We start from the raw sequence: 12,165 nt of genomic DNA on the forward strand, positions 1-12,165 counted from the left end.
ATTGTATCCCGCCGAGTGAGGCAGAGCAGAGGCACTTGCCCGACTGCTGCTTGGGTTTTTTCGCATTCAGACCCACACACTCACGCTCTGCAGACAGGCTCTGATATAAAGCACATGCTGCATGTTAACACGTGACAGTCACATGATGCTCAGCCTCTCCCCAATGGCTTAAAAATAAAATAATAATAATGATAACAATAATAATGAGAGCTGACTGGAGGATTTTAAAGGCTTTTACAGCACTTTAATGTAGTGTTAATAAGGATAATGATAAGTGAAATTGTTGATTAAATGACTGGCGCTGGCACATACACTGTTTGCCAGGCATATATCTGTCTGTACAGCTTCTTGGCAGCAGGCCGTCTGAATTGGGCTCCTGGGCCATATTACGCATTATTATCGTCTCCATTGCTTCAATTAGAGCGAGGGGGGGCGCGAACGGCACGCTGAGAGAAAATAAACAGTGACGCTGAGGAAGATGAAGTCGGGGGAAGGCTTGTCATTATTTTTGACCTCTCCCAATGAGGTGCGTGAAAAACGCATGCAAACACACGCGTCCGTGTTAATGTCGTGCTCGGATCCGTAGGTCATGTACTGCATTTACAGACGAGGCGAACGAGCTGTAGAGCGAAAACAATAGCAAATTCGGATGCATAAGTCATGAAGCAACCACACTTGAACCGCTAACACACACGCATACTGTACCTTGGGGCTTTTGTCGTGGCAGCATTTTTGAGCATTAGCTATGTATTTAGTCCTGACTATTAACAGTATATTCTATCTTATGCAGCATTAGCCTCCTGCAAGGTTGTAGAAGTCAGTCTGTGCCTTAGCATAAGCCTAGCAGCAAGAGCCATCTAATTAGAAGAACATGTTACATGCGGGCTAATCCCTGACAGATGCAGCATCAAAGGCTGCCAGGACTGTGCGTGATTATCAGTGGTTACCGAAATGTGTATTTGAATTGAGTGAAATGGTGGCATAATTTCCAAAGACTTTACATTATTTATATTTCATTTCAAATGACTGAGCTGATGCTGCTTGGATCCCCCGTCTTATCCCTTTCCCTTTATTTTTCATTTCAAGCAAATAATCTGTGTCCCGGGGATATTCTGCCCGAGATGAAATTTGATGTGAATGTCTAATGCCTTGATGCTTGGGATTCATTTCTGAAGAGGAATATTTTCACTTAAGTCCTTTGTGTGCGTGCGTGTAGTAATATTATGGTAAAACATCTTAAAAGAACAGAAGTCCTCTCTCGGCGGTTTAGCCTGCGAGTGCCCTGTTGGTAGCGTTGGTATGTATGAGTGTGTGCGCATGTGTGCGCTGAACTCTTAAAAGCAAGTCGTTGTTTTTTTTCCCTGCTGGGTTATCCTAACTGCACATGACAGCTGACATCACTGGTGGTTTTGAATGCCTGTTGCTAAATGTGTGTGCTTTGGTTGTCCCCTCAGGGGTGCTGTGGAACCTCTCGTCATGTGACTCCGTCAAGATGACAATCATTCGGGACGCCTTAACAACTCTGACCAACACTGTGATCATCCCTCACTCCGGATGGAGCAGCGCCACCTTTGACGACGACCACAAGCTGAAGTTTCACTCCTCCCTGGTGTTGAGGAACACTTCGGGCTGCCTGAGGTAAACCACCTGATGATCACACTTGGCTCTAGCACCCCCCTGTGGAGGTGCGCTGCTGTTGCATCTGAATATACGCAAGCTCATAATGTACCTTAATGTTAATGTCGTCTTTGAACCAAACACACCACTCACATGAACACGTTAAGGCAATGTGGTGTCACATTTAAATGGGTAACAGTATCAGGATGATGTGTGTTTTGTCACAAGTAAGGACTTGAGTATACAACATCAAAAGGAAAATCTCACAAAGGCCGATAATTGACTGGACACATTTGAGTCATCTCACAGGAATTCTGACCTGTCTGCCCTCAGTTTCAAAGCCATCATTATTTCAGAGACTATTACAGTCAAGGATGACGTAATAATAATCCCAACTTGTCTCCTGGGGCCTCCTTCCTTTGAAGATATTGTGCAATGTGTTGATCACAGCCTCTAATTGGTGGCAGCTAGTTGGACTGACTGTCTCTTTGCACACATACCTGCATAGGTATGGTTATTAAGTTCCTTATTTACCCAACAGAGTAGTGTAATTACTTCAGTCAGGCCACACACACACACCTCATGTATTATGGATGACCAGTGTGAACGACAAAACCCACAATTGCATCTTCAAGTAGGACACGCACAGCTGTCATTTTGTGTGTTTGCACATTTGTTTGTTGCGCAAAGTCCTAAATTGAATGTGTGTGTGTTTTATTTTTAAAGGAACCTGAGTTCAGCCGGTGAGGAGGCGAGAAAACAGATGCGCACATGCGACGGCCTGGTTGACTCACTGCTCTACGTCATCAAAGCCTGTGTAAACACCTCTGACTTCGACAGCAAGGTACACACAGACACCCACCAGTGCACACACTCATGTGAACATACACACTTAGCCGAAAAGAGAACATGCAGACGCATGATGAGATACAAGGAAAACATCAGAGCTTGAGTCATTTTTATTGATTGTGTCTAAATGGTGTTCCCAGCAGCGGCTGTTTCACATTCTTTGTCACACAAAGCAGCACCCATTCATGGCCAATGAATGAATGAGTCACAGTCTGACAGATTTGACTTCTTAAAAACCTAAAAGGTTATTTGTAATCATTGATTATGAATAGGGATGGGAAAAAATATCGATGTTGCAATATATCGCGATACTTTTTACGATAAAGTATCGATTGTTTTAATATCGATTTCAAAAGAAAAGGAAAAAGTCATGTTTTTTGACTCAGCTTGTCCAATGAATTATCACTGTTATGTGATGTACATATATACAACTTGTATTTTAAGCTGCAGTCACAATTTGTGAACTATGTAGAATATTGCAATATATCACAATATCATAATATCGCAATAATGTATCGTATCGTGACTCCAGTATCTTTATACTATCGTATTGTGAAGTCCTTGCCAATACCCACCCCTAACTATGAATAAATGTACAGAAATACAAGAAATGTATACGCTGCAGTTTCAGCTTAGGTGTTAGCTCAAGGGACCTAGAGGCGATTCAAACCAGTGATAATAATATCCCAGGGATCATCTCCTCCGAGAACAAGAGCCTTTAATTTTGTCAGACATATACAGTATATGCTCATTGACATTCTATGAGGCAAAGTCTTTACAAAACTCCTACAGCGTGGAATTAAATCAATTTTCTCTGGTCCGGAGACCCACGGGCTCCGTCTCTAACTGATATCATTGCGACACAGCGAGCAGTAGGCCTGTGTCCCACTCGCTGGCTGTAGAGACCCTCGTATGCTGCAGAGTTTATTGTATTGCAGCTTTTGTCATGGTGATTTAGAAAGACGCTGCTATAACGACCCGACGCTAACCGCTTTCTCCTTGTGCCCGCCAGATTGTGGAGAATTGTATTTGCACTCTAAGGAACCTGTCATATCGTCTGGAGCTGGAGATTGTGCCGTCCCGACTTATAGGAGGGGAGGAGCTGGACGGCCTGCTGGGCAGAGAGTCGCCCAGTAAGGAGGTGGATTCCAGCTGCTGGGGCAGAAAGAGAAAGAAGAAGAAAAACAGCCTGCATGAAGACACGGTAAGTGCGGCCTTCCGATTGGTGGGTGCGTGTTTATTCAACGTGTACGTCAATGGAGCGTCGGTGGATTGTTTTTCTTCTCAAAAGACATTTTTGTGAGTAGTACAAACCACACAAAGAAAACCACACGGCCTGTTTGTGCGACGTAATTATGTTAAGTCCGATTTTTATGGAAGGTTCCCGCCTTCGCACAGCCTGATGAAACTCTGTCATTGTTTGCTCAGTGGGACGGCGTCGGGCCCATCCCTGGATTCTCAAAGTCTCCCAAGGGTGCAGAGATGCTTTGGCACCCTTCAGTGGTTAAGCCCTACTTGACACTGCTGGCCGAGAGCTCAAATCCTGCCACTCTGGAGGGCGCAGCTGGGTCCCTGCAGAACCTGTCAGCCGGCAACTGGAAGGTACAGATATTTATATGTGCACGCACACTCTCAAACGAACACCCCCTCTTTTTTATTTTACATATGCTGTACCTACGAAAGCATCTATTCAGTTAAAAAGGATTTAACAGCTCACCTCCTCTGTGCCACTTTTACACTTATGCTAACGCATGCATCTTAAGACCATGCTGTTTTTTTTCTGCCCTGGTGGCTAGACCCTCATGAAGCTTTAATGCCTTTTGTGCGTACAGTTTGCGGCGTACATCCGTGCAGCAGTGCGTAAGGAGAAAGGATTGCCCATCCTGGTGGAGCTGCTGCGGATGGATAACGACAGGGTTGTGTGCTCGGTGGCGACGGCTCTGAGAAACATGGCTCTGGATGTGAGGAACAAGGAGCTCATAGGTTAGAAGTCACACCGACAGAACATTTATGTTTGAGATTGTCATGGCTCTCTTAGGCTAAATGACTAAATACATGAAGACGTGTCTACATAATGTGTTTATGTTACAGGTACATTATAGGATTAAACAACACATATCTGTTATTTATTTATGTCTGATTCCCAACAGACTACACAACAATGTGTATTAACATGTGTAATCCTTAATTACCTTAATTGCCCCCTGGGGACAAATAAGGTTTTCTGAATCAAATCATCATATTGCATATTTATAGAAATCCTACTGACAGCAAGTCCATTGTTAAACAACATGTTCAAAATTATTTAGTGTAATTAATTGCAGGCTTTTCGCGACCATTTTAACTGCGTGTTATTATTTTTCATTTAATCTCCCTCCAGCCTATTGTGTTCCACGAAACAGCCTCATTTACTAAAAAAAAATAAATAAAAAATAAACCACACATTTTAATGTGCTCTCTCTGGGGAATTAATGAGGAGATACAGTCACAATAATGCATGGAGGACGTGCGCGGGGAGAGGGGGCGAGGACTTTCAGTGATGGTTTAAGGTGCTTTATTTGTGTGTGCGTCTGTGCTGCAAGTATTTAGGTGCTTGACTTCGGGATGCTGTGCGGAAGGATAGATAGGGGAAACAATCCTTTTTTTTTTTTTTCTCCGGGATGCACACCCTTGGGATTATAATGCAATGTCATTTAGTAAAACTGCCTGCCTCTGCAGGCTATGCAAAATGAATATTTCTCCCCTCATATAGAAAATGCATAATGTAGTTGAGGTCGCCGTGGGTGACTTTTCCTTATACATTATGTAACATCTAAAAAAAAAAAAAAATGCACCAAATACCCGTATGCGTGGAAACCTCCCTGGCTCCTCTCGAATCTGCTGCTGTAGAGTGCGTCACGGCGTGTTCGCAGCATGTCTCACCTTCCTCCCCTCCCCTTCAGGGAAGTACGCGATGAGGGACCTGGTCAACCGTCTCCCCGGGGGAAACACCACGCTGCTGTCGGACGAGACCGTGGCGGCCATCTGTTGCACCCTGCACGAGGTCACCAGCAAAAACATGGAGAACGCCAAGGCGCTGGCCGATACGGGCGGCATCGAGAAGCTGGTCAACATCACCAAGGGCAGAGGAGACAGGTGCGCAACGGCAGCGTGTATTTGTCTCGGCGCTTTTTGCAGATACTCGCCCGACTCTAACGTGATGTATTAGAACACACACAAGTCATCGGACATATGTGGCTGGATGTTACAGACTCCCACGGTCCCTCCTCCCTTGCATAGAAACGCACACAGACGTTTAAAGGAGAAGGAGAAGCCATGGCCACGGGGAAGGTGGTACTGTGTGCGTTCAGGTTTTACATCCCTGTGGAATGAAGCTATTTCTAGTCTTCTATATATTCAGTAATGTTCCAGGTTGAAACACGCCGAGGACACTCCATCAGTCATACTGTAATGTTTGCAGTGTGGTCTCGTTTAAAGATCGAATTTAAAATCATGCCAATGTGATGTGGGGATGTTAATATAATAATGTTACATATAATAAGAGAATAGCATAACATTATGACGTATGATGACATTGATCTTGTGACAATGCAGTATTCTGGTGGGACACTTTTGAAACTGGCATTATGTACCACCCACCTAGACCAGACCAGGTACCCCCCACCTCATAGCAATGACACTCCTCAATGGCAGCAACCTGACACAGACACACACGCAAAAATGGTTTACGAACAACTCATGGAAAACATGGAAAACAGCACATGGTGCTGACCTGGCCTCTAAATTAACAAGATCCCAAACTTATGACGTAACTGTGGGATGCACTCTAACAATCCTGATCCAGAGAGAACCCTCCCCTCAACCTATAGGACCCAAAGACCCCCCACTAACAACATTCTGTTGCCACACACCACAGGACACCATCAGAGGGCCTGTGTCTATTCTCTGATGAGTCCCAACTCTTTTGGAGGTGCAAAGGAGACCTACAAAATATTAGGAATGTGGTCATAATCTTATGCCTGATCTGTTTTCCAGGTATTCTATGAAGGTGGTCAAAGCAGCCGCTCAGGTGCTGAACACGCTGTGGCAGTACAGGGATCTGCGTACCATCTATAAAAAAGTAAGTGCACAAGTATTCATAGTGTAGTTATAATTTCTACATGTGCAGAATGATTAACATATGTTTTTAATGGAAGCAGAGAGAAAGAAAAAAAGAAAAGAAAAGCGTGTCCCGTCACTATAAAGGGTTAAACACAGTTTAATGTGAACCAAAGCAAATACCACAGATGAATGTCATAGCATTCAGCTCTGTTCTAGTTATTCAAACCGCCACTTTTTCTCCCCCCTCTCTCTCTCCCTGTGCTCCCCCAACAGGACGGATGGAACCAAAACCATTTCCTCACCCCAGTGTCAACACTAGAACGGGACAGGTTCAAGTCCCAGCCCACCCTTCCCACCAGCACCGTTCAGATGTCTCCAGTTAACCACCCCGGTAGGTCGAGCGAACTTCCAGAGCCGCCGCCAGATGAAAATAGACGCCGGCGGCGGCGAAAACAGGAAAACCTCTGGAATCTGACGTCTAAATGTGTCGTCTTTCTCTTCGCAGCTGCCAGCGCCACGTCGTCTCCTGCGATGCTGGGCATCAAAGAGCATAGGGACACGATCAGAGATTATCAGAGAGCGCAGTCAACTATGCAATTTTATAATTACCAAGGAGACAACGGTATCCATAAAAAACAGTATACAGGTACGAAAGCACATCTGATTCAACACACTGTCTCTCCCAGGTCCTCAGTATGCAGGGCATCATCCGTTTCATCCCTCACCAAGCTCCAAGCAGGTTTCCACAGCCTCTCTCTCCCTCTCTCCTTGCCAAGACACTCCTCTCTTATCATTTCCACCGACGCCTGCCAGCTCCGAGACAGTCCGTCAGTTTCATTCAGAGCACTTCAGAGCTGTTTCTGTGCCGTAGTTGTTCTGCACAGCGGTAAAGTGGACCGACCAGCCAGGGGTATGGACTCTTCACAATGGTGCCATTGTTAGCAGGCCCGAGTCTCAGCTCGCAGACAGGGGGCAGTGAGTGGGCACCAGACGAGAGCTCTCTCCTTTCAGCCTGAACTCGGTTGGTGGAATCAGGGGGAGGACCGAGTAAACAAAAAAAACGAGCCGCAGCCTCGGCCGTGCATGCGTTACAGGGGGAAGTGGAAATTGAGTTTCTGGATTCCACCGGTTTGATAAAGTGCCAACGGATACACCCGTCCCACGGGCTGTGTAAACAACAGAACCGCGGCGGGGCGGCTCTATTATTCGCCGTCATTTCTCTCCGGTGCGGCGCGGCCCTTCTTGATCCCCCCTCTATCTAAATACAGACATATTTGCCCTCTGGGGACGTGCAGAACCATTTTCGCTGATATGACATGTGTTTGCACACTTTGATTTGCCACAGCGATGGCTTGATTTTTTTTTTGTTTGTTTGTTTGGTTTTGTTCTCTACAGGGTCTGGAAAGCCGTCTCCTTATTATTATCCATCGCCCACAAGAGAGGAGCCCAGAAGAACACAGGTGAATGTCGTAACTCTGCATTAATGCCCCCACGGTCTCATCTTAGCCGAGCAGATCTGCTCTGATTCGACCCTGAAGGGGTGCAGTATTTAATTCCCTGTTTACCTTTCAGGTTAGTTTAATACAGTAATTTACAGCGATGATGCAGACGATAATATAATATAATAGCGAGTATTCAGCGTAAGGGTCTAGTAATTGTTATTAAATGTATTTGTTGCTCAGCTGATCATTTAATCTGCTTTATTCCTAGTTGAGCATCCAGTAGAGACAGTAGTTGGGTATGTGTTCCAGCCCTGAGAAGGAATATCCCGAGAAGTGTCTGACAGTATTGGTACAAGTCTCTTGTTCTGATCCCTCCACTGCGGCGTATAAACCTCGCGACCACAGCCATCCCCCCTCCGCCCCGCTTGACTAATACAAAGAGACTGACACATATTCTGCCGCGGATAAATAGCGATGCTGGGAACGACCCAGCGCGTCAGCCATTGTTTGAGCGAGAGCGAATGTGACTGCTGGGATTGGGACGGTCCGGGCGCGTCTCAGGCACCTGTCACTGTCGGACACGTCCATGTGCGCCCGCTCAGATAAACCGGCGCGGCGGAGACGGGGCGCGGAGAGTCCTTCAGTCTCGTCACGTTCGGACTCGTTAATGCGCGAAGACAGTCATTAGCCCCGTTTTATTTCATCTACCTCCTGGATTTTTCCCATTTCCTTTGAAGCCGTGCGCTCTCAGCAGCCAGAGATGTGTAGGCTGGAAGATGATTGATTAGCTCACCGGCTGAAAAAATCTCCAGCTAGACAAAAGTGCATTTTGCTGAAACTGCTGAGACGCCAGTATTTGTTGTAACATTTCATCACCGTCAAATGGAAGATTGGTTTGAGGCATGTTTTATGTTTTTAGTTTGTGGTGGAAATATTCAGTTATTCTTTAAGTAAAAGCGCCGTTTGATATTTTTGGAAAACTGTTTGCTTTCTTCTAGAAGTAAATAAAAAATGGATAAAGCTGTGATTTTTATGGGCCAATCAGCAGAGCCAGCAGAGTGTGATAGAAATAGTAAAGCATATAGCTCCACATAAAAACCACAAAGACTTTTGTTATTATTAAACGTGCACTATAGCCAGTTTAGAGGTGTGAGAGTCGGGCTAGCTGTTGTTATGCTAAGCTAAATGGTTGTTTATGACCTGGTACAAAGGCATGGTTTGGTGCTCTCTAATTCCCCATTCATGAAAACTGCATTTTGTAATTCAGTCCACTGTAAAAAAAAAAAAAAATATTTAGGCATAGTTGTGGTTTGGCAACTCTTCATACCAGCAGGTGGCAGTAGTCTGTATTTTCTTCTATTGCCACAGTGGTACAGAGCGGACATCTGCTGAATCTTCAAAACCACCGACTTTCTTTCCAATATCGATACTGAGTAAAAATTCAGGCTGATATCTGCAATACCACTCCAATACCAGTACTTTATGTAAATACAACCTAATGTGTCTTTTAAACCTAAAAAAGTTGCGTATTTCAAATCAATCCTCATAAAGAATACAAGGCATCAGAGTGAGTTAATTATTTGTTTTAAATTTAGAAGTATATCAAGGTAGTGGCCTCATCTTCTATATGGAGCTAGATAGAGCTAATACAACAACAGACAAACCAAATGGAGGACGCAACCACATTACATATGTGAAAATGGTGAAACACTACAAACACGAGTAAAACCATAATACCATTAAAATAAATGATTGTTTAACTATTAAGAACTACTATAAAATGAAAACTTGCATCTTAATTCGGACACTGTGCTCTGCTCTTCTCCTCATAAATACCTCGTATTCTACGTTGTGGTTTAACCTGAGGTCTTCACAAGGTTTGTTGCGTTGCCACAACTCAATAGTTTAATTACATTCCTACATTACCTCAAATGACTGAAAGTATCAAAAGTATCTAAATTTTGATTTGAGAATCGACTTCAGAGCATAAAGTCCTGGTATCGGAAGTATCGATATTTCAGTATTGACCCGCACATCACTACTGTTAATTTGTTGGTCTGCAGCTTGTTCATTCTTCTAGAATGAGAAAGTATTAAACAACACTCACAATTCAGATGAGAAGCGAGAACAGAGGTCTGTGTGAACTTTGTTGTGCACCGGTTCGTTAAGCTCATCAGCCAATAAAAGCGATCTCTCTCGATTCACGGTGTTGAGTTGACCGAAAAGCCTCCGTCAGAGGTCCGACTAGTGGCAAACGGGGCAGGACACGCCGATAGAACACTTTATCGCAGACTCTTTATGGATTGTCCGACGGCCGACCATCGACGGGGTACGTCCCTGCCTTTGAGGTTTCACTGTCGTTACTTCCTGTGACAGCTTCACAATAAAGGTTTAATTGGCTGCCAATAGGAATCAGCGGCAACAGTGGGACATGTTAGGGTGACCTAGATCAAATTAAATACAGCTACACAACATACATTCATTTCATGTGAGATTTTTGTGTCTTTGAGGAAAACTGAGCCGCTCACAATGAAATCAAATAACTTCGAGCTGACCTGTGTCTATCTCCCCTGCAGCCGATGTATTATACAGAAGAGCCGAGCAGGAGGAACTACGACACCTACAGAATGTACCTGCAGCATCCCCACGGCTACGACGACTCCTACTTGGAGGAGGTCATCACCTACCCTCCCTCGGTCGACTACGGCTCGCAGCCCCATGGACTGAAATCCGCCACCAACTATGTGGACTATTACGCTAGCACGCAAAGGCCTTCCTTCAGGGCAGAGCAGTACCCCGGCTCTCCCGACTCCTGGGTGTAGGCCGACGTCCTCGTTCACACCCGATCCTGGTTTCGGGGTCGTGAGGAGGGGCGCGGGCGAGGAGCCGGGGAGCAACACGGGAAACGACAGACATTTTCTTTTTCATGAACTTGGCTTTACAATTTGTTTGTTTCAAAGCGGATGTGCGTGTACGGAGGAGAGTTCAACCGAGCGATAGCAGATGGAAAGATGGGATGTGTGCCAAAGAAGGAAATCAAGGAAAGTTTTTTTTTTTTTTTTTTTAAAGTTTTTCATTCAAGTAGAGGAAGATGGAATCACGCTTGAGGTTGAGGGGCGACGCTGGACACTGCGGCGAGGAGGCGTGCGCCCTGTAATGTCTAGATGTTAGGTTTATTTTCTTCATGAAACTCTTAGCTGTGATAGCATGGTGAAAGGTGTGAGTCATGTGAGCGAGGGTCCGTGGTAAGAGTCGAGATAGCGAGGGACGGGTGCAGTACGTATGTGTCAAAGCCAAAATGGATCATGAACTCATATCTGTAAAAAATTAAAAAAGAATAGTCAACTAATGATGTTAGATTGTACAGAGGGATCAAAGTGTATCTGTACTTAATGTTGAAGCTGTGTAATGCCATGGAGTCTTGTACATTTCTTTCATTTTATTGTAAATACAGATAAAAAAAAAAAAAAACACAACATGTTACCTGGTTTACATCAGCACTGGTTTAAAAAAAGAAAAAAGAAACACGTGCCATGTCAAATCTCTAAAGATATATAAATATACAAAGAACTATGTGGGAAAAGATGGCATCGTAACACAACCATGTTAACACAATAAAAGGTCAGTTTTGTTTTTTAAACTGGTTCGCGTGTTTTTGCTCTCCGAGTGCAACCTCCTCCTCTTCCTCCTCCCCGTCGGAGGAATGTTTCATTACTCACGCAGGCATGTGACGAAGAAGAGGAGCTCTGGACCTCGAGTGTTTTATGAAACTGAGCCGCCGCCGCCGCCGCCGCTGCTGCTGCAGCCTGAAGCGCAACACACAATCCCTCAATAAAGAATCAGGAGACACAGCGTTGCAAACACTGAATAAGAAGGACGCCGCAGAGTGTACATGTGTTATCAGTGAGGGATTTGGCCTGAAACAATGAAATATATTTACTTGTGTGACGGTGTATTATTAGTGTGAAGCAGTATAACAAGAATTGAGGCCACCCCAGCTGCCCTGTAGGCTCACTGTAATTCTTTATATTCTATATTAATTCTATATTATTCTATATTAAACACTAGTGCTATTTATAAATATACATTTTTATCATGATTTTACATTCAGTATTAAGCTGTCCCTTTTTGTTAATGTGTATTTACAGAAATTTTA

At 44.5% G+C, this 12,165-nt stretch overlaps 1 protein-coding gene across 9 annotated transcripts in view; it reads left to right on the forward strand.

Moving 5' to 3' along the window:
- Positions 1 to 11,649, forward strand: part of pkp4 (plakophilin 4) — a 72,293-nt gene extending 60,644 nt beyond the window's left edge. For all 9 annotated transcript variants that reach the window (XM_047600317.1, XM_047600320.1, XM_047600316.1 and 6 more), the window contains 11 exons: positions 1,455 to 1,638; positions 2,344 to 2,461; positions 3,479 to 3,670; positions 3,895 to 4,068; positions 4,299 to 4,449; positions 5,409 to 5,601; positions 6,502 to 6,586; positions 6,841 to 6,958; positions 7,073 to 7,213; positions 7,963 to 8,027; positions 10,586 to 11,649. In XM_047600317.1, coding sequence (XP_047456273.1) covers positions 1,455 to 1,638; positions 2,344 to 2,461; positions 3,479 to 3,670; positions 3,895 to 4,068; positions 4,299 to 4,449; positions 5,409 to 5,601; positions 6,502 to 6,586; positions 6,841 to 6,958; positions 7,073 to 7,213; positions 7,963 to 8,027; positions 10,586 to 10,831 — 1,667 coding nt within the window. In that variant the 3' untranslated portion in view covers positions 10,832 to 11,649. The remainder of the gene's footprint in view (positions 1 to 1,454; positions 1,639 to 2,343; positions 2,462 to 3,478; positions 3,671 to 3,894; positions 4,069 to 4,298; positions 4,450 to 5,408; positions 5,602 to 6,501; positions 6,587 to 6,840; positions 6,959 to 7,072; positions 7,214 to 7,962; positions 8,028 to 10,585) is intronic.
- Positions 11,650 to 12,165: the final 516 nt, after the last annotated feature.

Source organism: Mugil cephalus, chromosome 12 (assembly GCF_022458985.1).
Source record: "Mugil cephalus isolate CIBA_MC_2020 chromosome 12, CIBA_Mcephalus_1.1, whole genome shotgun sequence".
Classification (NCBI taxonomy): domain Eukaryota; kingdom Metazoa; phylum Chordata; class Actinopteri; order Mugiliformes; family Mugilidae; genus Mugil; species Mugil cephalus.